Source organism: Amblyraja radiata, chromosome 19 (assembly GCF_010909765.2).
Source record: "Amblyraja radiata isolate CabotCenter1 chromosome 19, sAmbRad1.1.pri, whole genome shotgun sequence".
Taxonomy (NCBI): domain Eukaryota; kingdom Metazoa; phylum Chordata; class Chondrichthyes; order Rajiformes; family Rajidae; genus Amblyraja; species Amblyraja radiata.
The window spans coordinates 2,735,303-2,761,375 of NC_045974.1; the positions used below are offsets into that span (position 1 = coordinate 2,735,303).

Consider the following 26,073-nt stretch of genomic DNA (forward strand, 5'->3'; position numbering starts at 1 on the left):
GGCTGGTTTCCGCCTTGGCGGCTGCAGCAGCGGAGCGCGATGGCGGACCGCGCCCCTCTGCTCGAGCACCAGGAGGGCCCCGCCGTCGCCCCCCCGGCCCCGGCCCCGGCCCGCGGCGACAGGTGGAGCCCGGGGCCGCCACCACCATCCTGGGCGGCCGGCGATGCGGACGAGGAGGATGATGATGATGATGATGAGGGCGAGGCCCGGGGCCCGGAGCGGGAGGAGGAGCAGGTGGTGGCCGTGTTCGTGGTTACCTTCGACACCAGAGCAGGTGGGTGTCGGCGCCGGGCCAGAGGCAGAGGCACTGGGACAGGGGGACAGTGGACACGGTCACTGGGACAGGGGACACAGGGTCACTGGGACAGGGGAGAGGGGACACAGGGTCACTGGGACACAGGGTCACTGGGACAGGGGAGAGGGGTCACTGGGACACAGGGGACAGTGGACACAGGGTCACTGGGACACAGGGTCACTGGGACAGGGGAGAGGTCACTGGGACACGGGGACAGTGGTCACAGGGTCACTGGGACAGGGGACAGTGGACACAGGGTCACAGGGTCACTGGGACAGGGGAGAGGGGACACGGTCACAGGGTCACTGGGACAGGGGAGAGGGGACAGTGGACACATGGGGCAGTGGACACAGGGTCACTGGGACACGGGGTCACTGGGACACGGGGACATTGGACACAGGGTCACTGGGACAGGGGGACAGTGGACACAGGGTCACTGGGACACAGGGTCACTGGGACACAGGGTCACTGGGACACAGGGTCACTGGGACACGGGTCAGGGGCCATGGGGCAGGGGACACATGGTCACTGGGACACAGGGTCACTGGGACACGGGACAGGGACACGGGGCAGGGGACACAGGGTCACGGGGTCAGGGGACACAGAGGGGTCAGTGGACACAGGGATCAGGGATAGGGGGGCACTGGGGCAGCGACTACGGGAAAATGACTGCATGGGAGGCAGTTGGAAGATAGCTGGGGAAAAGGGGGGCAAGGTGGGAGAGAGAATGGAGGGGAAGGAAAGAGGGCTAGGGCGAAAGAGGTGGGGTGGGTGGAGAAGAAGGGAGGGGGTGGGAAAGGAGCGGAGGCGTAGGTGAGGTGGAAGGGGGAAAGAGGGGAAGGGAAATGGACTATGGATGGAGGAGCAGAGGATATGTGGTGTGGGGGGAAGACTGATATGCCTGTGGTGGTGGTTAGGAGCCCGTGTTGGCAGCGGGACGTGTATGACGAGCTGGGATACTGAGTTGACACAGTGGGTAAAGGGCACCTTACCATATCCAGAAAGACTGGATAGACTCGGCTTGTACACGCTAGAATTTAGAAGATTGAGGGGGGATCTGACTTACAAAATTCTTAAGGGGTTGGACAGGCTAGATGCAGAAAAATTGTTCCCAATGTCTTTTAGGACCGAGATGAGAAAAAAAAAGTTCACACAGAGAGTGGTGAATCTGTGGAATTCTCTGCCACAGAAGGTAATTGAGGCAAGTTAATTGGCTAGATTTAAGAGGGAGTTAGATGTGGCCCTTGTGGTTAAAGGGATCAGGGGATATGGAGAGAAGGCAGGTACAGGATACTGAGTTGGATAGAATAGAATAGAATAGAATAGAATAGAATAGAATACCTTTATTGTCATTCAGACCTTACGGTCTGAACGAAATTTCGTGCCTGCAGTCATACATACAATCATACAATAATAAACAACAATAAACACAAATTAACACCACCACAGTGTATCCTCCAAGCACCTCCTCACTGTGGTGGAGGCAAAAATCTTAGGGTTACTGTCTCTTCCCTCCTCTTCTCCCTCTGCGCTGAGGCGATTCCCCACCGGGCGATGGTACCAACAGTCCCGCGGCTCACCGAACCCCGCAAACGGGCCGGTTCAAACACCGCGGCCCGGGGGTGGTCGAAGCTGCCGCCCTCCAGTCCAGCACACGCAGCCGCTGACCCGCGGCTCAACCCAGGACTCAGGTCACCGCCTCAGAACGCCTCAGCCATGATCATATTGAATGGCGGTGCAGGCTCGAAGGGCCGAATGGCCTACTCCTGCACCTATTTCTATGTTTCTATATACTACTTGGAAGTGGCAGAGGAAGGATACCTATTTCTGAAAAATACAGTCTGACGAAGGGTCGCGACCCGAAATATCACCCATTCCTTCTCTTCAAAGATGCTGCCTGTGCCCCTGAGTTACTCTGGCATTTTGTGTCTTCTAGATAAGATGGCCATTCAGTACTTCCACCTTCAGATGAGTGAGTCTGGGAGGAATTGGGTTGTGAGCCTTCTCCCATCTCGCCAAATGTTGCGCACTGCAGATCCACCTTCCACAACAAAGGAACTCGCTTCAGGCAGCATCTGTGGAGGGATATGAACCATGATGCTTGGGTCAGAATCCTATTTCAAGACTGGAGTAGAGCGCAGATAGCTGTTAGAAATAGGTGAGGGCAAGGGGTGGAGTATCCTTGTACCACAGATCTATAACACAGAACAACGCAGGAACAGGCCCTTCGGCCCACAATGTCTGTGCTGAACATGATGCCAACTTGAACTAATCTCCTCTGCCTGCACACGAGCCAATATCCTTCCATTCCTTACATATCATGTGCTTATCTAAAAGTCACGTAAACACACACTATTGTAGCTACCTCCACCACTACTCTGTTTAAAATAAACGTGCCCCGCACATCTCCTTAAACTTTCCCCCTCCCACCTTAAAGCTACGCCCTCTAATCCTTGACATTTCCACCCTGGGGGGGAAAAGGTTCTAGCTGTCTACCCTATGTACACCGCATTATGTTATATCAGATTACTCCTCGGTTTCTGACGCTCTAGAAAAACCAGTCCAAGTTGTTCCATCCCTAGGTAATACACTCTAATTCAGCCAGCATTCTGGCAGGCCTCCAAAACACCTTCTCCAAATCCTTCCTGTCAATAGACAATAGACAATAGGTGCAGGAGTAGGCCATTCGGCTCTTCGAGCCAGCACCGCCATTCAATGTGATCATGGCTGATCATCCCCAATCAGTACCCCGTTCCTGCCTTCTCCCCATATCCCCTGACTCTGCTATTTTTAAGAGCCCTATCTAGCTCTCTCTTGAAACCATCGAGAGAACCTGCCTCCACCGCCCTCTGAGGCAGAGAATTCCACAGACTCACAACTCTCTGTGAGAAAAAGTGTTTCCTCGCCTCTGGACTCCCCCAACATCGGGAAAATGTTTTCTGCCTCTAGCTGTCGTCGGGATTTCAAAGTGCCACAAGTACTTTCCGGCCCATTGCAGCTTTTGATCCCCTCCAGCTTCAGCCTGGCTAGGAGTGCAGAAGATCTTTCTGGTACAAGAATGGAAACAAAGGGGTGGCACGAGGGTGAGAAGAATTGGACAGTCGGTGTTCCTCTTTCTCGCCAAATGTTGAACATTCGTACAAAAAGTGGGTGAGGCAGCATCTGTGGAGAGAGAGATGGACTGATGGTGTTTTCAAGACTGGAGTAGAGGGGAGATTGCTGGTACAAAGAGGCGAGGGGAAGGGGTGGTGTTCAAAGGAAGAAGAGTCGAAGGCTCAGTTTGCAGTGTGAATGTGCGGGTGTTTAGTAACAGGATGCTGTGTTATTGTGTCCTGTGACATTGTGTCATATTGTGATCTGGTTACATTGCCGAGAAGGTTGTGTGTCTTGCTTTGCCAAAATAACTTGTCGCATGGGTTGGACTCCAGGCCAGCTGGGCTTGGGCGGGCTCCACTCCTGTGCTGGGCAGCAAAAAATGCTTTGTTTGTTCTGTTTGGGTAAATGAATCGGCCTCGAATTCAGCAGCAGCCTGCACGGCAATGGGCCTTGCTTCCATCATTTGTCCGTTTAAAAATAAATAGATTGCGCTGTATGTTTTGATTGGCAGTTACGTTATCTAAGTCGTTCCTATCACACCTATTCATGTACTTGTAGTAAAAAACAAAAGCTTAGAGGGGCGGGGTACAATTGAGGGGGTGGGATACCTCCTCCTGTATCCACCTATCACTCACCAGACTGTCCTGACTGTCTCTCTCTCTTCCAGCTTTCTCCCCCTACTCCAATCAGTCTGAAGAAGCTGTAGGAAGGAACTGCAGATGCTGGTTTACACAAAAGATAGACACAAACTGCTGGTGTAACTCAGCGGGACAGGCAGGATCTCTGCCTGGTTGAGACCACAGGCAGTGGTGTTTTGGATTGAGACCCTTCTTCTGCAGAAGGGTCTCGCCCCAAAACGTCAGCCATTCCTTCTAACCGGAGATGCTGCCTGTCCTGCTGAGTTATACCAGCACTTTGTGTCTATCTTTCTGAAGAAGGGTGGTGTATTTTTCCATGGAAGGCTGTATATAAATGCAGGGCTGATCAAATTACAAAGTCCGATCTGTGCAGTTGGGCCGTGAATTACGGGCTGTGCCTGGGTAATGAACCAGTTCCCTTTTTACCGATGTCCATAAGTCACTTATCTTTTTCAAAAATACGTGGAACTCACTGCATAGTAACCACAACTCCACAGGGTGAAAGGCACCAGAAGCGCACGAGACCCATAAGAATTGGGGAGGGGAGAGGAAACTTGTTCTGCGGTTTGAAGGTTTGTACGTTGAACTTCTGAATTTCATAATTGAATTGGAGACGCAAGAAACTGCAGATGCTGGAATCTCGAACAAAACACAAACGCCCGGAGGAACTCAGCGGGTCTGTGGATGGAAGGGACAGGCAGCATGTGTGGAGGGGGTGAGCAGGCAGCATGTGTGGGGTGAAGGAACAGGTGTCATTTTGGGCCGGGACACCTCTTTACATTAGTGGAACTCATCAGCAGGGGGTATCGTTAAGTGATCCTGGGGTGGCCTGAATGTCATAGAGTCCTAGAGTGATACACTGTGGAAACAGGCCCATCGTCCCAACTTGCCCACACCGGCCAGCTCCGGCACTTGCCTGCACTTGGTCCATATCCCTCCAAACCTGTCCTATCCATGTACCTGTCTAACTGTTTCGTGAATGATGGGATAGTCCCAGCCTCAACTACCTCCTCTGGCAGCTTGTTACATACACCCGCCACCCTTTGTGTGAAAAGGTTACCCCTCGGATTCCTATTAAATCTTTTCCCCTTCACCTTGAACCTATGTCCTCTGGTCCTCGATTCCCCTACTCTGGGCAAGAGACTCTGTGCACCTACCCGATCTATTCCTCTCATGTGAAATGCTTTTGTCAACAATTCTGTGCCAGTTGAAAGGTGTAAAGCTTGTGACGATCTGGAAGCACACTGTCTGAATGTTGCCTACCTGTAGACTAACCAAATGGATCATGTAGACAAACAGAGCGTTGAGTAAATATTCCTGGTGTTGACTGAATTAAGGAACATTGGTACATGGCATGAGCACTGGGTTTCACACCAATGTATCCTGTTGAGCAGACTTGCCCTGCGGCTCTTATCGTACATTTCCATAGTTGATAAACCACCAATCAGGATATGCGTCATTTTGAGTTGTGGAAAAGTTCAGCTGTGGTTATAGCGTTAGATAATGCACATTATACAACTCCATTAATAGGGTCAGGCCTTTCTGTTTCTTAAAAATCCACCTACAGGTGTCAGATGCAGGAACATGGATATCGAAATCTGCTGCCGCGACTTTCTTTTGGTTCCCTAAGACTTCTAACACTCCTAATGCAGCAACCCAAGTTGGGTGTGTCACTTTGATTGTGCACTATTGTCCCACCATTATTAGCATTGGTTTATTAGCACCAGCTGTACCCAGATACGGTGAAAAGATTTTGTTTACGGCCTACCCAATCACATCAGATAACACTATACGTGAACGCAATCGAGCCAAACACAAGTACAACTGGTAGAGCAAAGAGCAAACTCAGACTGAGGAATATTGCTTCTCAGCATGGTAGCGTAACAGTTCTAGAGGAAAAGTCCCATGTCCGCAACGAGGTAGGCTGGAAGGTCGGAACCGTGCCCTAGCTTAAGGGAGAACTGTTCAATAGTCAGATAACTGAGGGGCAGAAGCAATTCATGAGTCTGGTGGTACGTGGTTTCAAACTTTGAATTCACTGTTTCATTGTATTGGATGTTAGATCCTGTGACTTTCAACTTTGGAGATATAGCTTGGAAACCGGCCTCTCGGCCCACCGAGTCCGCACCGACTAGCGAGATAGATAGCTAGAGCTATCCCACACACTAGGGACAATTTACAAATTTACCCAAGCCGAATAGCCTACAATCCTGTACGTCTTTGGAGTGTGGGAGGAAACTGGAGCGCCCAGAGAAAATCCATGCAGGTCACAGAAAGAATGTACAAACTCCGTACAGACAGCACCTGTAGTCAGGGTCGAACCCAGGTCCCTGTTGCTGTGAGGCAGCAACTCTACAGCTGTTGAGCCATAAAATGGCAACACCACTGTGCCGACCAAGAATATAAGCATATATAGGACATGCACGCATATAGGTGGAGACACTTCTCGACATCTGCACACAATGGTGTCTGTCTTGTCGCTTCTTGTGAGTGGTGATGGAAAGATTGATGGAATTATAGCCATGATGCGAACGCTCTTTCCTTGACCCCGTGTATGAACGCTAAACTCTGAACTCTATAGACTTGACCAGAAAACTCTTTACAGGTAAGACATCACTGTCGCTCCCATATGCTCCTGATCAAATAGCTATTGTTTTGTATTTCCAGCTCCTTTCGGAAGGGTAATTGCGATATAGTAGTGGCAGAAATGCTCGGATGGAGATTAGTGCAGTTGTTTACTGCAGCGTTTTATGTCTATCCAGCATGCAAGTGGTTAATCAATGACCATCTTCCATTTATTTAAGTCTCTTTCATTCAGGGTTTTGATGTTATTGAAAAAGCTACTTTTATAACTACTAAACCAGGTTCGCTTCTTAATAAACAGACACCACACAAACTGTTTGGTAGACCAGTTCAAAACTTTACTTAACATCGGCCGATGGAAGGGAGCGAGAATTCCAGCTAAGTGACCAATATAGACACTCGACTGTCCTCTGTTCCCTTCTCTGAACAACAGAATTACATCGCATTATATAGTGTTTCTTTGTCACATTAGCACATTCCACAGACATTAGTCATGGTCAGAGGTACAGGAAAAGGCATCACATCAAAGGCCTTTTGTTTACAGGTTACGATATACTAAAAACATTGGCCATTTGTTTTAGGTCATTTTATCTTCAAAGAGATCACCCTAGCTCTTTCGCTGTTTCCTCTCTGTCACTTGGTCCTTCATAAACATAGGCCATTTGTTTTATGGCATCTTATCTTTCCACTTCCCTGGATCCTCTCTCATCACTTTGCCCCTCCTAAACATTGGTCATTTGGTTTACGGCATCTTACTTCAAAGATGTGACTAGCTGTTTCTCTCTTCCTTTATTGCCTCCTCCCTCATAAACATTGGTCATTGGTTTATGGCATCTTACTTCAAAGATGTGACTAGCTGTTTCTTTCTCTGTCACTTCCTCACTTGGGAGACAATGTTATGGTACTTATTATCCCACACACCCGCAACCTGAGGCAAGCCTAATTTGACACTAAATATAAGCTGTAAGCTAGCCCAGAAACCTATTTTAATTTCTTCTTATTCATTATAGGTTGGAAAGGAAAAGTCTAGCACTTGTAATTGTGAGCTTGCTTCTGTGACTACACCGAGTGCATTCTTGCTAATTGACATTTTTCTCCACAGGTAATATTGTGGAATGGCGTTTACCACAAGAAGTAGACCTCGAAGGAGTAGAATTTAAATCCATGGCCAGTGGATCTCACAGGATTAACTCTGACTTTGTGTAAGTAGATTTCTGATGCTTTTATTTATTTTTTTCTGATGCAAACCTGTATAAACACGAGGTCGTTTTGTACATGCAAAGCTATCATTTGGATTCAGGAAAGAATGATGGTGGCTTTGTGAAATGTTTGCCGTATGCTGGTGTGAATCCAAATACTAATGTAGATTTTCATTTGTGAACCAGTTTTCTGATGATTATGTTCTGCGGTAATGTTATTAGAATGTAATCGCGAGGCTTGGAGTAACAACCCAGAAACATGAGTGTAAATCAAATATGGATGGGCACTTTGAGAATTTCAATTCGATTTGTAAAAAGAAAATCTGGAGATAAAAGGATGGTATCAGTAAAAAATGACAATTAAAGTGGTGGGTTATAACAAAGCTGCTCCTGTAATTAAGGGTCTCGACCCGAAATGTCACCCATTCCTTCTCAACAGAGATGCTGCCTGCCTGTCCTGTTGAGTTACTCCAGCTCTTTGTGTCTATCCCCTGTAATTACCTAGCAGGTTTAGTAACGTATTATTTGGGGAAGATAACAGCCATTTTCCCGCGTCTGGCTTGTTTGTGCCTCCAGCCCCACCCCAATATAATGGACTCTTAGCTCTTGCCCGTAGCAGCCAGTTCTGGAGTAAATAGTATTTTGTTGTTGTTGTTGTTGTTGTTGTTGGGGAGCAATGTAGGATGACTCCTTCGGTGTGATTCAACTCCAGCGTGGATCCTCGCGTTCAGTGTAAGAAAGAACTGCGGATGCTGGTTTAAATCGAAGGTGGACAGAGAATGCTGGAGTAACTCAGCGGGTGAGGCAAGCATGGTGGGTCTAGGCCAGAAACGTCACCCATTCCTTCTCTCCTGAGATGCTTGCCTCACCCGCTGAGTTACACCAGAATTTTGCATCTATCCTCATGTTCAGCATGTATCTGACCCCTGCATCCGTGCACCACAATGTGGAGATTGGGTAACTCTTGCTCATCCGACAGTTTATGACTTACTTAAACTCAGCCATCTCTCCAGAATGTTTTCATTCGTAAGATCTAGGAACAGAATTAGGCCATTCGGCCCATCAAGTCCACTCCGCCATGCGACCTTTCCCCCTCAACCCCATTCTCCTGCCTTCTCCCCATAACCTCTGGTGCCCTTACTAGTCAAGAATCTGTCAATCTCCGCCTTAAAAATATCCATTGACTTGGCCTCCACAGCCATCTGTGGCAATGAGTTCCACAGATTCACCACCCTCTGACTAAAGAAATTCCTTATCTCCTTTGTAAAGGCACGTCCTTTTATTCTGATGCTATGGCCTCTTGTCGTAGACTCTCCCACTGGTGAGGGGATGGATATATTTCAATGTGGTAGTCATCCTGCCATTTATAATTTACAGTGACGCAATGTTTTAAATAGCTTTCAAATTATACAAATATAAATGTTTCTGAATGTTGGGTATTTAAAAACCAAAATTGAGACTTTAGAGATACATTGCAGAAACAGGCCTTTGGCCCACGGAGTCTACACTGACCAGCTATCACCCTGTACACTAGCACTATCCTACATTCTAGGGATAACCTACAAAACAGCACTAGAGACCTATGTTCGATCCTGACTATAGGTGCTGTCTGTGTGGAGTTTGTACGTACTCCCTGTGACCGCGTGGGTTTTCTCCGGGTACTTCAGTTTCCTCCCACACTCCAAAGATGTACAGGTTAGTAGGCTTTGGTAAAAATTGTACATTTTTCCTGGGGTATAGGATAGTGCTAGTACATCACTGGTTGGCGTGGCCCTGGTGGGCCAAAGCACTGTCTCTATAAAGTCTAAAAGCTCAATGTTCTCCTAATAATAATTAGTTCCCTTCCTGCTTCAGCAATAGAAATGTACACTGTGCTTGATGTTTAATTTGTCTTTGAACCTGCCCAGAAAGCTATTCAGTTGTATAAAATAAAATGCCAGCCTTGCCTGTGATGAATTAGAACTTCTCTCTGCTTGTAATACTATAAGATTAATAGTTAGATATAGTTTTTGCTTTTATAACTAATGTTTGCTCTGTACTTCTCACAAAGATGTTGCCTGTTTTAATGTTTCAGGAATGCATTATTGTGGCCATTGGTCACTTGTGACATCATGGTGCTGTACCAAGGACCATTGTTAAACTGTGCCTTGTTAAATTATCCTTCAATACCAACCCAGCCTAATAATGTAAATTAATTTACATGTCTCACAGAACATTTATCTTTAATTTCCTGATTACAGCTGCACCGTGCTTTATGGATGATATCAGTTGTGTAAATAAACTCTAATAATTATACTGGTTGCATATTTTTCTGGGGTGGCACAAGTGGCAGAGCGGCTGCTTAACAGCGCCAGAGAGCCAGGTTCATCTGGGGTGCTGTCTGAGTGGAGTTTGCATGTTCTCCCTATGAGTGCTTAGGTTTCCTCCGGGTGCTCCATTTTCCACCCTTAGGGCGGCACGGTGGCACAGCGGTAAAGTTGCTGCCTTACAGCGCTTGCAGCGCCAGGGACCCGAGTTTGATCCCGACTACAGGTGCTGCCTGTACGGAGTTTGTACGTTCTTCCCGTGACAGCCTGGGTTTTCTCCGAGATCTTTAGTTTCATCCCACACTCCAAATACGTCCAGATATGTGGGTAGATTGGCTTGGTTTAAGTGTAACTTTGTCCCTAGTGTGTGTAGGATGGTATTAATGAGAATAATGTTAATTTGCATGGATCGCTGGTCAGTGCGGACTCGATGGGCTGAAGGGTCTGTTTCCGTGATGTGTCTCTAAACTAAACTAAACCCCAAAGGCTTGCGGGTTTGTAGGTTAATTGGACTCAGTAAATTACACCCAGTGTGTAGGGAGTGGATGAGGAAGTGGGATAACAGAACTAGCGTGAACGGGTGATCGATGGTTGGTGCGGACTCAGTGGGTCAAATAACCTGTTTCCATGCTGCATGTATGAACTTCTTGACAAGTCCACGCACAAGATTAGAAGTTGTTCAGCCGGAGCTGAACGCACTTCTCGGCATCTGCACACAACATGGTGTCTGTCTTGTCGCTTCTTGTGCATGGTGGTGGAAAGATTGATGGAATTATAGCCACGACGCGAACGCTCTTTCCTTGACCCCGTGTATGAACGCTAAACTCTGAACTCTATAGACTTGACCAGAAAACTCTTTACAGGTAAGACGTCACTGTCGCTCCCAAATAGCTGTCGTTTTGTATTTCCAGCTACTTTCGGAAGGGTAACTACTTTGGTATGGCATGTTTTGCCAACATGCCCGTGGAGAGCGAACTGGAACGAGGTGCCCGAATGAAGTCTGTTGGAATTCTCTCCCCATCGTACACACTTCTGTACAGATACATGAATTTCCTGGAGAATCAGGTCAGGTGAGAACTCTTACGCCAGTTGCTCTTAATCTGTGCTGAATATTTTCAATCAGCATGATACATAACAAAAAAAAAATGCAGTTTTACCAGTTATCACCTTTCTTCCGATAACAGATATTAAAGTCCTTGTACTTTCTTCTGGTAACAGATATTAACAGGGACTAACTTTACTGTACCATTCTACTATTTTTTTTTAAATTGCTGTTTTTTTCTTCCCTTTTTCCTTCCGCCCACAATATTTAATATGTAAAAGAATATGTGATTCTGTTCCATTCTGTTTGTAGTTTGTTTGTTTTTTGCACAATCCGCGAGCATTGCCACTTTTCATTTCACTGCACATCTCGTATGTGTATGTGACGAATAAAATTGACTTGACTTAAATTCCTTAAGGGGCTGTCCCACGCACTTGATTTTTTTTCGGCGACTGCCGGCACCCGTCATAGTCGCAGCAGGTCGCCGAAAAATTTCAACATGTTGAAAATCCAGCGGCGAGCTGAAAAAGGTACGGTTCTTTGGGAGACTACTCACGACCATACAGGCCGCTGGATTTTCAACATGTTGAAAATATTCGGCGACCTGCTGCGACTAATGACGGGTGCCGGAAGTCACCCAAGAAATCGCGTAAGTGGGACAGCCCCTTAACTGTGCCACTTGTGTTGATAACTAGCCTCTGGAGCCCAATGTTCTGAACTCATTAAACCTCCTGACGTAACGGAGATCCCAACCAACACCAGTGGATTTGCTACACTGATGTGTCATGGCGGAAGACTCCTGAAATAGTTTTCCCCTGACTCCAAGAGGAATCGAATATAGGAATAAAGAGGTCCTTCTGTAGTTGTACAGCCCTAGTGAGACCACACCTGAAGTATTGTGTGCAGTTTTGGTCCCCTAATTTGAGGAAGGACATTCTTGCTATTGAGAGAGTGCAGCGTAGGTTTACAAGGTTAATTCCCGGGATGGCGGGACTGTCATGCTGAGAGAATGGAGCAGCTGGGCTTGTACACTCTGGAGTTTAGAAGGATGAGAGGGCATCTCATTGAAACATATGAGATTGTTAAGGGCTTGGACACGCTAGAGGCAGGAAATATGTTCCCGATGTTGGGGGAGTCCAGAACCAGGGGCCACAGTTTAAAAATAAGGAGTAAGCCATTTAGAACGGAGATGAGGAAACACATTTCCTCACGGAGAGTGGTGAGTCTGTGGGATTCTCTGCCTCAGAGGGCGGTGGAGGCAGGTTCTCTGGATGCTTTCAAGAGAGAGCTAGATAGGGCTCTTAAAAATAGCGGAGTCAGGGGATATGGGGAGAAGGCAGGAGCGGGGTACTGATTGGGGAAGATCAGCCATGATCACATTGAATGGCGGTGCTGGCTCGAAGGGCCGAATGGCCTACTCCTGCACCTATTGTCTATTGTCTATGTGTAGATGTTGACACAAGGATTCTGATACTGGTTTACCAAAAAACCCCACACAAAGTGCTGGAGTAACTTAGCCGGTCAAGCAGCAGCATCTCTGGAGGATGTGGATAGGTGATGTTTTGGGTCTGGATTCTTCCACAGACTGTTTCAAAAAATATTTGAAGAGACTGCGAGGTTTCACAAACATAGGTTGGTAGGGACCGTAGAAGAAGGGACAAGGCAGAATTGAGTTGTTTGCAGATGAGATCAGTGGACAGGAACAGGCTGAAATGATGGGTCTGCTGAGGCAGTCTTGTTTGTGGACTTTGTGGAGGAGATGGAAGCAGGTCGTAAGGTTGCCTCTCGGAGAACTATGAAGTTGGAGGTTGTGGAGGGGGGGGTCACCAGAGTTGAGGAGATTGGTAACGGTCAGGGAGATGATGGCTTGGTGTTAGTCTGTAGGGTCATGGTCAAGGGATAGGCTTGGGGTGATGTCCAAGAGTTGGTGCCTGGCCTCAGCGGTCAGGCTGAAGAAGGGCCCCGACCCGAAACATCGCTTATCCATGTTCTCCAGAGATGCTGCCTGACCCCCTGAGTTACTCCAGCACTCTGTGAAACGTCACCTATCCATGTTCTCCACAGATGCTGCCTGACCCCCTGAGTTACTCCAGCACTCTGTGAAACGTCACCTATCCATGTTCTCCACAGATGCTGCCTGACCCCCTGAGTTACTCCAGCACTGTGAAACGTCACCTATCCATGTTCACCACAGATGCTGCCTGACCCCCTGAGTTACTCATATGAAGAAAGACTGGATAGACTTGGCTTATACTCGCTACAATTTAGGAGATTGAGAGGGGATCTTATAGAAACTTACAAAATTCTTATGGGGTTGAACAGGCTAGATGCAGGAAGATTGTTCCCGATGTTGGGGAAGTCCAGGACAAGGGGTCACAGCTTAAGGATAAGGGGGAAATCCTTTAGGACCGAGATGAGAAGAAACTTTTTCACACAGAGAGTGGTGAATCTCTGGAACTCTCTGCCACAGAGGGTAGTTGAGGCCAGTTCATTGGCTATATTTAAGAGGGTTAGATGTGGCCCTTGTGGCTAAAGGGATCAGGGGGTATGGAGAGAAGGCAGGTACGGGATACTTAGTTGGATGATCAGCCATGATCATATTGAATGGCGGTGCAGGCTCGAAGGGCCGAATGGCCTACTCCTGCAATATTTTCTATGTATCTATGAGTTACTCCAGCACTCTGTGAAACATCACCTATCCATGTTCTCCACAGATACTGCCTGACCCGCTGAGTTACTCCAGCACTCTGTGTTTATGTAGATGCTGCTCTCTAGTGATGACTCTTGGCTTTTCACTTGTGCCTATACTTTGCATTAAGTCATTTGTTTATGATTTTGTCATCATGGTTTTGTTTATGTTGGCTTATGTATATTCATACCTTTTGAGTTATTGTGGACCATTCGGGAGATTGAGGTGACCATTTTCATATTGCTTTAATATAGGACACTAACTTTAGGAAACTGGTAGAAATACTCTGACCAAATGCACACACGCACGCACACAAGCTAAACACAGACCTTCCATTCAACACCAAAAAAGTAAAATATCTGATAATGATTGCAAAATTAGTTATAAAAATGAAATGTGGTAATGCTTGACAGTTAAGCCTCTATCACTTAAAAGATCCTGGTGACTTGCCTCCTGTACAATGCACTTTACTGATCTCACAACTGTTTAATAAAAGCATTGCGATCCAACATTTTATCATAAAAGGATGTACAAAGATCAGATATACCATCAAACAAAATGTAGAAACACAAAGAAATGAAGTAGAACGTAAATGGGTCTGAACGTGTAGGAAAGAACTGCAGATGCTGGTTTAAATCGAAGGTAGACACAAAATGCTGGAGTAACTCAGCGGGACAGGCAGCATCTCTGGAGAGAAGGAACGGGTGACGTTTCTGGTCGAGACCCTTCTTCAGACCCAAACGGGTCTGATGTTTTATTACGATTTCATTCTGATGGAGAGAGTTGTTTGCAAATTCCAAAACGAAATTGCAAACAACATTGGAAAACAATTTCTAAGCACGGAGCATTGTAAACCATTCTTTTACCATGTCTTTTGATTCAAATCTGGACCCAATCACAATATTTAGATTGGTTGGAATTGTGAAGTGAAATGAAGGATGAATTCTGTGTGCAAATTAGGCCCCCCCCCCCAAGCAGCAAGTAAACTCAGAGGCAAAATTATAGAATCCTGACATAACGCATGCAATGTACTGTACATTTTTACAGGCATCAACTTGAAATTCCTGGGCACTACGCACAATTGGAAGCTTTCTATGAAGACAAGAAAGGTATTTTACCCGCTGGCCTGAGCAGCAAAGGAACCCCTACGTCCCTTCAGCCCATTCACTGGTTGCCAACAGTTAACAAGTACATGTATCCCGAGATGAAGGTAACAAAACTATAACTATTCACAGCATTCAGACAGATTATGCCACGATAGAGGAAGGGCAAAATGGTTGTTTGAAATGATAGATGTATCTGTTAAAAGGAATGTGATAATGTACTGTGTACCGAAGATAGACACAAAAAGCTGGAGTGACTCCGTGGGACAGGCCACATCTCTGGAGAGAAGGAATGGGTGACCTTTCGGGGCGAGACCCTTCTTCAGACTAGTTACTCCAGCTTTTTGTGTCTACTGCTAATGTACTAACTGATAGTGTGGTACTCATTTGTCATTAAGGTGCAAATAGACACTTCACTAATGTCAAATTTAACTTGGTGACTGAAACCAAGTGCGTTACATTTCCAATTATGATTCCATGTGCAAAAGACTTTGCACTAAATTCTTACTTCTAAAAGAAAAAAAGATGGTTAAAGAGAGGAAAATATGCGAGGAAAATTAAATGAGATTACAAATGCTTCTTTAATAAACAGAATAGAACAAAGATGCTCCTTCAGTTTGATCATGGGCCCATTGCAGCCTCATTGTCAGCTTGGCTACTGGTTAGTCACGAGCCCTTCATGTGTGTTCATCGCCTTGCCTCATGTGATTATTTCTGATGCAACATGTCGGGCGATGATACCTGGAACAGAACGGAGCAGAGATGGGAACTGTGGGCATGAACGGTGGCTCATTGTCTAACACACCAATCGATGCAAGTCTCAATTATGAGTTAGATTCCATCGTAACACATGTGAGCCCTGTTGTTCTCTGCATCTCAATGTTCCCCATTGAGAACGGCAGAAATCTTTAGGAAGGAACTGCAGATGCTGGTTTAAACCAAAGATAGACACAGAATGCTGGAGTAACTCAGCAGAACAGGCAGCATTTCTGGAGAGAAGGAATGGCTGATGTTTTGGTTTGGGGCCCTTCTTCAGACTTCAATCTGAAGAATGGTCTCTGCAAAACGTTAGCCATTCCTTCCATACTCCAACTCTGACTTTGAACACAGATTCCTACTTCCGGGCAAATGGTACAGAATTCTGAAAATGCACACCTTCAGATTCAGGAACAGTTTCTTCCCGGCTGTTATCAGGCAACTGAACCATCCTACCACAACTAGAGAGGGGTCCTGAACTAGTATCTACCTCATCGGTGACCCTCGGACTATCCTTGATCTGAGTTTACTGACTTTACCTTGCACTAAATGTTATTCCCTTCATCACGTATCTGTACACTGCGAATGGCTCGATTGTAATCACGTATTGTCTTTCCGCTGACTGGTTAGCGGGCAATAGAAGCTTTTCACTGTACCTCGGTACACATGACAATAAACAAAACTACTTAAAGCAAATCTAGTGCATGTCACCAACTTAACCACTGTTTTCTTCACTTCATGAGCGATCAAGTAATATTTTGCTGAAAAGTGACATTCTTGTCTTGTAACAGATCACACACCCTGCAGGATGCATGTCTCAGTTCATCAAGTTTTTTGGCGAGCAGATAATGGTTCTTTGGAAGTTTGCACTGTTACGGAAGCGGATCTTGATATTTTCGCCCCCTCCAGTTGGAGTGGTCTGCTATAGAGGTGCGAGTTTTCAATAAATTTGTCGTCTATAGCTTAGTTTAGAGTTACAGCGCGGAAACAGGCCCTTTGTCCACTGAGTCCCCAGCGACCAGCGATCCCCGCACACATTGACACTATCCTACACACACACTAGGTGCAATTCTATACGTACACCAAGCCAATTAACCTATAAACCTGTACATCATTGGAGTGTGGGAGGAAACCGAAGATCTCTGAGAAAACCCACACAGGTCACGGGGAGAACGCACAAACGTACAGACAGCACCCGTAGTCGGGATCAAACCTGGGACTCTGGTGCTGTAAGGCAGCAACCCTACCGCTGCACCAGCGTGCGGCCCGGTTTAAACGAGCTTTGTTTATACAAAATCCATAAACAGATAAAATACAGGCCAGTCTGCCACTGTTGTGTGTTTGGTTGTTCAGTGCCAGTTATTAACAAGAATGCAGGATTTGCAGAATTGCTGCAGGATTCCTGCGGATTTAATTTGGCAGAATCTTGGCCAACTTAATTAGGTCATGTTTAAGCAGATAGTGGTTCCCCACAGCCAACGAGATACAGCCTTACTTAAAATTAGCAATGTACAATATTATAGAAAATGTAAAATAGAATCATACATACGGCATGGAAAAAAGCCCTTCAGCCCACCTTGCCCATGCTGACCATGATGCCCCATCTACAGTAGTCCCACCTGCCTGTGTTTGGCTTATATCCCTCTAAACCTTTACTGTCCACGCACCTGTCCAAATGTCTTTTAAATGTGCAAGAACCTGACTCGACTACCCCCTCTGGCAGCTCGTTCCATATACACACCATCCTGTGTGAAAATGTTGCCCCTCAGGTTCCTATTAAACCTTTCCCCTCCCACCTCAAACCTCTGTCCACTGGTTCATGCTGAATATCTGAATTAAATGTTTTAAATATTTCCATATTCCATTATATGTCTGGAATATGCAAAGTTTATAACTGTGTTTTGCTGTATGGAGCCATTGGATATTTTTAAAATTAAAGTTTCCCCTCTCACAAACCTATATCCTCTGGTTCTAGATTTTGCTACACTGGGTAAAAGACCGTGAGTCCCCCCCCCCCCATATCTAAGCCCCTCATTATCTGGCTGTTTATCTGACCTGTTTTAATCAGATTGTCTTCTATTACAGTTTACTGTTGTTGCTGTCTGGCCAATGTTTCACTGCCTGGGATTGGTGGAGTCCCCGAGTCCAAGCCTTACTTCTATATCAGTGTGGCAGATATAGAAACTTTGGAGACCGAGATGTCCTTTGTAGCTTGTAAGTACAGCACCAACATTCAATGTTAGAGAGACATTGAGTGATCAATCAATCAATCAATCAACCTTTATTGTCATCTTGCAAAGCAACAGTTGTACAGTGCAAAATGAGAAGACGTTTCCCAGGGAATACCGGAGCATCGCACATAAAACTTAAACATTTCACACATAATACAGTTTGAACAACTTGTCCCAGCAACACTAGTCCCACCTGCCAGCATTTGGTCCATATCCCTCCAAACCCGTCCTATCCAATGTACCTGTCTAACTGCTTCTTAAACATTGGGATAGTTCTTGCCTCAACTAACTCCTCTGACAGCTTGTTCAATACATCCACCACCTTTTGTGTGAAAAAAAGTTACCCCTCAGATTCCTATTAAATCATTTCCCCTTCACCTTTAACCTATGTCCTCCGGCCCTCGTTTCACCTACTCTGGCCAAGTGGCCACCCAATCTATTCCTCTCATGATTTTATTCGCCTCCATAAGATCACCCCTCATCCTCCTGCGCTCCAAGGAATATAGTCCCAGCCTCTAGCCCTGGCAACATCCTCGTAAATCTTCTCTGTACCCTTCCCTGCTTGACAACATCTTTCCTATAACACAGTGCCCAGATCTGAACACAATACTCTAAATGCGGTCAAGAAGGAACTGCAGATGCTGGAAAATCGAAGGTAGATAAAAAATGCTGGAGAAACTCAGCGGGTGCAGCAGCATCTATGGAGCGAAGGAAATAGGCAACGTTTCGGGCCGAAACCCTTCTGGGTTTCGGCCCGAAACGTTGCCTATTTCCTTCAGGGTTTCGGCCCGAAACGTTGCCTATTTCCTTCGCTCCATAGATGCTGCTGCACCCGCTGAGTTTCTCCAGCATTTTTGTCTGCTCTAAATGCGGCTTCACCAACGTCTTATACAACTGTAACATGGCCTCCCAACTTCTATACACAATACTCTGACTGATGAAGGCCAATGTGCCAAAAGCCTTTTTGACCACCCTATCTATCCGCGACTCTACCTTCAGGGTGCCATGCACCTGCACTCCTAGATCCCTCTGCTCTACAACACTACCCAGAGCCCTACCAATCACTGTGTAGGTCCTGCCCGCGTTCTAACATGCTGTTTAAAGAATGGGTGGCTGAGTAGCCAAGGAGGTGTAGAGTGCTTTAGAATCGCAAATATGTTGCATTAATGGGCCAGCTATATGGCTGCGTATGAATTTCATTGTTCCCCACTGTTACGTACGGCATTTAAACACTCTTCACTCTTGTTATTTTCCTCGGTCTAAGTTCCCTTCTAATTAACACATGAGTTTACATTTTCAGTTTAGTTGTGTTCTTTGAATTTGTAACTTTTTTCAAAGTGTTGATGAGGAATTGCCATGTGGGCTTTGTGCAAATGTAGGAAAAAATAATTAAACTCAATGCAAAAGCATCGCCAGGATGTCGACAAAAGAAACTGCAGGTGCGAGAATCTTGAGCAAAACACAGAGTGCTGGAGGAACCTGGTTGGCCTGCGCCATCCCTTCAGTGAAGAAGGGCCCTGACCAAAAATATCGCCTGCCAACTTCCCTCCACAGATGCGGCCTGCCCCGCTGAGTTCTTCCAGCACTTTGTGTTTTGATCGTTTGATTCCAGCATCCGCAGTCTCTTGTGTCTCCTTATTCGATAAGCACAGTGTCTTATATAACGTGGCGTTTCATATTTTAAGGCACAACAGAAAAGATATTTGAAGAGAAGAAGGATTTGTACGATGTTTACATTGATAATCAAAATGTGAAAACTGACCAGGAGCATCTGCAGCAGCTGTTGAAGTTAAACAGCGCTGACAGAGACAAGTTTCGCAAACTCAATGACCAGAGGTAAGCTGAGATTCCTCTCCAAACTCCTCTGCCACTTCCCTCAAATCCAGTGATATATTGGAACTAGTGTAACTGGGACGTGTTGGCCAGTGTGGGCGAGATGGGCCGAAGGGCCTGTTTCCACGCTGTATATCTCTGACTCTCTATGACTATCATTCACACCAAACTGCCCCAGCAGAGACTGTAGGTTTTGCACGGGGATGGACAATGGGAGCGCAGCGGTAGAGGTTTTGCCTTACAGCGCCAGAGACCCGGGTTCGATCCTGACTACGGGCACTGTCAGTAGTTTGCATGTTCTCCCTGTAACCATGTGGGTTTTCTCCTGGTGCTTCAGTTTTCTCCCATATCTATAGGACCTGTAGGTTTGTAGGTGAATTTGCCTGTTTAAAAACAATGTATATTGTATATATAATGTATATAGAGTGGCTTCAGGTAAAAAATGTAAATTGTCCCTTGTGTGTACAGTTGGTGCAGACTCGGTGGGTCAAAGTGTCTGTTTCTGCACTGTATCTCAAGTCTAAAGCAATTTAATATTTTACCTGTTGAATGGGTGCAGGTTTGCTGCTTTCTTGAGCTGTATCGATCTCTTTTGTCGAGGTACATCAGTGGGCTGCTGTGATAACTCAGCAACAATCAACAATAAGTACTTGTTTCCAAGTCAGGATGATATGTGGCTGGAGAAGAACATCAGAGGCCTTAGTGTTGGACACCTCCTACCCCTTCTACGGCAGTTGTTGCTCCCAATGTTGCCTCCTCTCCATCGACAACACTAGGCATAGACTAGGCGGCCAAATCATTAAACACTTGCTCTCTGGATCTCCCGGTTGCTAACCACGTTAACTACCATTCCCATTCCCACACTGACCCTGTGTAGGAAGGAACTGCAGATGCTGGTTAAAACCGAAGGCAGACACAAAAAGCTGGAGTAAGTCAGCGGGACAGGCAGCGTCTCTGGAGAGAAGGAATGGGTGACGTTTCAGGTCGAGACTACTCTGAAGGGTCTCGACCCGAAATTTCATCCATTCCTTCTCTCCGGTGATGCTGCCTATCCCGCTGACTTCTCCCCCTCCCCACCCCACTTATCTATAGCACCTTTTAGACAATAGACAATAGGTGCAGGAGCAGGCCATTTGGCCCTTCGAGCCAGCACCGCCATTCAATGTGATCACGGCTGATCATCCCCAATCAGTACCCCGTTCCTGCCTTTTCCCCATATCCCCTGACACCGCTATCTTTAAGAGCCCTATCCAACTCTCTTGAAAGCATCCAGAGAACCTGCCTCCACCGCCCTCTGAGGCAGAGAATTCCACAGACTCACAACTCTCTGTGAGAAAAAGTGTTTCCTCGTCTCCGTTCTAAATGGCTTACTCCTTATTCTTAAACTGTGGCCCCTGGTTCTGGACTTAAACTGTGGTCCCTTTTGTCAGTTTTGATGTTGGGCTTGCTGCACTGTTCTAACTGGCAACTCGTTTTAGGAGGTGATGTCAAAGGAACGTTGGAGACTGCAGTGGTACACAATCCTCTCTCATGGGAACGCATGAATCATTTAATAGATGAAATGGAATCAAGGAAGCTGCTTTGTCTCGGATAGGAACTGAATTGAATACAGCAATCATCTGTACAGTCCCCACTTTGTCCTTGTGTTAATTAAAGCTCTACTGAAGTCTGGAGCTCAAGGTGCCCTGTTATGTCGATGACCCTTACGCCATTCTGACACATGGTAGATTGATTGAACAGCAATTGACTGAATAAAAGACGCAGAGTGTTGAAGCTCAACCGGTCAGGCAGCATCTTTGTAGAACATGGAAAGGTGCCAGCCCAAAACGTCACCTATCCATGTTCCCCAGAGATGCTGCCTGACCTGCTGAGTTACTCCAGCACTTTGTGAAACGTCACCTATCCTGTTCTCCAGAGATGCTGCCTGACCCACTGAGTTTTTTTTAAATTAGCATGGACTAAATGCTGGCAGGTGGGACTAGTGTAGCTGGGACATGTTTGCCGGTATGGGTAGATTGGGTCGAAGGGCCTATTTCCACACTGTATCACTCTATGACTCTATCTGCAATTCCTTGTGTCTAAATTGACTGAATAAATAGGTTCCCATTTTTTCCTGTGAGGGTTATTTTCCACTTTGTAGCCGTCTTGTAACACTACAGTTGAATTGTTAAGTCCTGTTTCTGTGTCTGTTCTGCTTCATCATGTGAAATGATCTGGAATAGCTGGACTAGTTTTGGTGATGGTGGTATATCAGAATGGGGCTAAACCACGTTATAAATCCGCTTTGCCATTTGAATTTTGGTTTGAACTCAGCCTGTTAAATCGGAATCTGTGTGCTTTTTTGCTAAGTGAATCCTGCTGGCTTATAACCCATTTATATTGTTCCAACAGGCAAATGCTGCTTTATTCTCAGGAGGTGGGAGGAGATTGCAGTGGAAGTGAAGAGGATCTGTTCATTATGTAAGTACTTATGTTTCCATTGGCACAGAGCAGAGGAATATATTTTAGGCACAGTGCTGGAGTAACTCAGCGGGTCAGGCAGCATCTGTGGAGAACATGGATAGGTGACGTTTCACAGAGTGCTGGAGTAACTCAGCGGGTCAGGCAGCATCTATGGAGAACATGGATAGGTGACGTTTCACAGAGTGCTGGAGTAACTCAGCGGGTCAGGCAGCATCTGTGGAGAACATGGATAGGTGACGTTTCACAGAGTGCTGGAGTAACTCAGCGGGTCAGGCAGCATCTATGGAGCTAAGGAAATAGGCAACATTTTGGGCTGAAACCCATAAGGGTTTCGGCCCGAAACGTTGCCTATTTCCAGAAGGATTTCGGCCCGAAACGTTGCCTATTTCCTTAGCTCCATAGATGCTGCTGCACCATAACTCAGCGGGTCAGGCAGCATCTGGAGAACATGGGATAGGTGACGTTTCACAGAGTGCTGGAGTAACTCAGCGGGTCAGGCAGCATCTGGAGAACATGGGATAGGTGACGTTTCACAGAGTGCTGGAGTAACTCAGCGGGTCAGGCAGCATCTGTGGAGAACATGGATAGGTTACGTTTGGGGACGGGACTCTTATGCAAACTGATGGCAGTTGACTCGAAGCATCGCCGAGCCACGTTCTCCAGAGGTGCTGCCTGACCTGCTGCGTTACTCCAGCATTTGGAGTCTTGTTTTGTAAACCAGCATCTGCAGTTCCTTGTATCACAATATTTTTTAGATCTTTTAATGTTTCAGGAAAGCCTGATTCCAATTCAAATTATTTCCCGGAAAGCAGGTTAGGCATCAAATGAATTTGATTTGTACCATTTTATTGAAAAGTTACATGGCTCTTCATGTTTTAAGGCACAACTACGTAAAATGATTTATAATGCACAGTAAGGTAGAAGGTAGTATGAAATCATGAGAGGAATAGATCGGGTAGATGCACAGAGTCTCTTGCCCAGAGTAGGTGAATGGAAGACATATGTTTAAGGTGAAGGGGAAAAGATTTAATAGGAATCTGAGGGGTAACTTCTTCCGACAAAGGGTGGTGAGTGTACGGAACAAGCTGCCAGAGGAGGTAGTCGAGGCTGGGACTATCCTAATGTTTAAGAATCAGTTACAGGTACATGGATAGGACAGGTTTGGAGGGGTACGGGCCAAATGCGGGCAGGTGGGACTAATGTAGCTGGGACATGTTGGCCGGTGTGGGCAAGTTGGGCCGAATGCTGAATCACTCTAAGACTAAGGGTCTCGACCCAAAACGCCACCTATTCCTTCTCTCCAGAGATGCTGCCTGTCCCGCTGAGTCACCCTAGCATTTTGTGTCTTATCTTCGTTTTAAACCAGCATCCGCAGTTCCTCCCAGCGCAAGGATTATGTATCGATGTGTAAATGAAACGAAAGGTCATTGGGATTAGTAATCCCCAAGAGATCATTATATGCAGATCTTAATTAATTATCTGTTCAAGAAGGAACTGCAGATGCTGGAAGATCGAAGGTACACAAAAATGCTGGAGAAACTCAGCGGGTGCAGCAGCATCTATGGAGCGAAGGAAATAGGCGACGTTTCGGGCCAAAACCTTTCTTCAGATCAGTCTGAAGAAGGGTTTCGGCCTGAAACGTAGCCTATTTCCTTCGCTCCATAGATGCTGCTGCACCCGCTGAGTTTCTCCAGCATTTTTGTGTACCTTTTAATTAATTATCTACTTGTTCATTTAGTTATCTATTTATTTAATTACAAGTAGAGATAATTTCATTATTCTGCATTTAATTACATAATCAAAATCTGTAGAGCTGAAATAACACGGTGGTGCCTCACAGCGCTTGAGACCCAGTTTCAATCCTGACCTCGGGTGCTGTCTGTGTGGAGTTTACACGCTCTCCCTGTGAGCGCGCGTCTTTCCTTCGGAAACACGCGCGCTCACAGGGAGAGCATGTAAACTCCACACAGACGTGCACAAAGACGTGCGGGTTTGTAGGTCAATGGGCCCTCAATAAACTGCCCCGAGTGTGCAGGGATTGTACGATACGGAACGATAGAACTTTAGATATACCAGGAGGGAAATTGGTCTGCCAATAGTCGTAAAAAACGCAACGAGATCCATGAAACATGAAATTAAAGTGAAGAGTGGAAAGTCCAGGATTGGGGATGTGCAAAGATTGGGATGAGGAGGAGGGGGTGGGGGAGTCAGTCTACCCCACGACAGAGGGGGGGAGGAGTTGTACTGTTTGATAGCCACAGGGAAGAAGGATCTCATGTGGTGTTCTATGCTGTGCAAGAATGAGACAGTGGAATAATGTTGAACTAGTGTAGACACCGTGCATATTTCCATGCTGTGTCTCCAAATCAATCAATTAACCGATCAATCAAAATAATGCAGAAAGCTTGGAGTGATTTTATTTTTAAAAACTCAATCCTTCACAACTGGGATTTGTTAGATTTGCACTGCCTTTAATTTATTATGGTCATGAGATACAATGAAAAGCTTTGGTTGCGTACTATCCAGTCAAAAAAAATTTATCAATACAATCAAACCATCCACAGTGTAAAAATATAACATTTGGTGCAAAAGTCTAACATTGAAATCCGAATAAAGAAAGTTTGTTGGTTTCCACTGAGGTAGATGGGAGCTCAGGTCCGTACTGTAACTGGTGAGAGGCCCGTTCGATAACAGCTGGGAAGGAGCTGTTCCTCAACCTGTGGCTCTCGCCTCTACTGTCAGTCTGAAGAAAGGTCCTGACCCGAAACGTCACCCATCCTTTTTCTCCCGAGATACTGCCTGACCCGCTGAGTTACTCCAGCACTTTGTGTCCATCTTCGGTATTTAGGAAGAGCTCTGATCAGGATATCTTACGCAGCAAATGAGTCAATGGTGACATTTTTTGACATATGCATACAGTCATGGGTGGAAATCCTGGGGGGAATGGGGGACATGTCCCCTCTGCTTTGAGAGGTGGGGGACAATCCCCCCCCCCCCCCATGTTTTGTAATCTGGACTTTATCAGCCGCTTTCTAAGGGCTGAATCGGCCCGTTTGCGGGGCCTTTCAGCGCCCGGCGCGGCTTAAACTCAAACTGCTGCATCGAGGCGATCGAGGCTCCCGATGTTGAAGCCCCCGCCGGCCGATGAAAGGCCCCGTGAACGGGCCGATTCCAGTGGCCGCCAAGAAATTGTGTCCCCCCGCATGTTTTGATAGCGATTTCCATGCCTGCGTACAGTACTCCTAAGGACTGAGTGCCTTTGAGCAATCTAACAGTTTGACCTTTTTCCTGCAGGTTTTTCATGGAACAGAACAATCGGATATTTCAGATGTTACTGGAGGTGTCTGCCTGTCAGGACAAGACTCTGACAGCCGACCATGTGAGGAGTATGGGACTGGACCCCCAGGGAGACCGCATCTTCCTGATGGACCTGCTGGAGGTGTACGGGATCGATGTAATGCTGGTTATTGATAATCCCTGCTGTCCCTGATCCAGGGCTTCAGCCTCGCACTATGAACTGGACCGGTCGGTCCAAGATACTCAATGGATTGATGAGTAGTGTTTAAACAAAAAAAACTAATAATATAGGAAACAAGTGCAATTGTACTGTGGCACACACTGCGATTTCTTTGGGCCGTGTCCAGGTCAGTTCACGAGTCACGTGCATTTTTCTCCCTTTCCCGTTGTCTTATCAATTCAAAGACTGTGTAAAAATTAACCTGAGGGAAAAATCAGGATGATTTCACAGGGAAGAAACACTCATTGGAAGGATTTTCAGATAGGAGAGTGTTCTTGATTTTTTTTTACCTTCTGTTGATAAAAGTTATTGTGATTCTGTT

General features: G+C 46.2%; 1 protein-coding gene across 1 annotated transcript; it reads left to right on the forward strand.

Moving 5' to 3' along the window:
• dennd11 (DENN domain containing 11) lies at positions 1-26,073 on the forward strand. The gene is made up of 9 exons (XM_033037454.1): positions 1-274; positions 7,715-7,814; positions 11,029-11,187; positions 14,896-15,058; positions 16,499-16,637; positions 17,793-17,921; positions 19,624-19,774; positions 22,163-22,231; positions 25,529-26,073. The coding sequence occupies exons 1-9, from the start codon at positions 40-42 to the stop codon at positions 25,722-25,724; spliced, it is 1,341 nt and encodes a 446-aa protein (XP_032893345.1). The 5' UTR covers positions 1-39; the 3' UTR covers positions 25,725-26,073.

What these genes read in the sequence shown, in the direction of transcription:
- dennd11 (XM_033037454.1), top strand. Translation starts at nt 40, where the DNA reads ATGGCGGACCGCGCCCCTCTGCTCGAGCACCAGGAGGGCCCCGCCGTC. An exon ending in TTCCTGGAGAATCAGGTCAG is followed by an intron (nt 11,188 to 14,895) that starts GTGAGAACTCTT and finishes ACATTTTTACAG; the next exon opens with GCATCAACTTGAAATTCCTG. An exon ending in CGCAAACTCAATGACCAGAG is followed by an intron (nt 19,775 to 22,162) that starts GTAAGCTGAGAT and finishes TTGTTCCAACAG; the next exon opens with GCAAATGCTGCTTTATTCTC.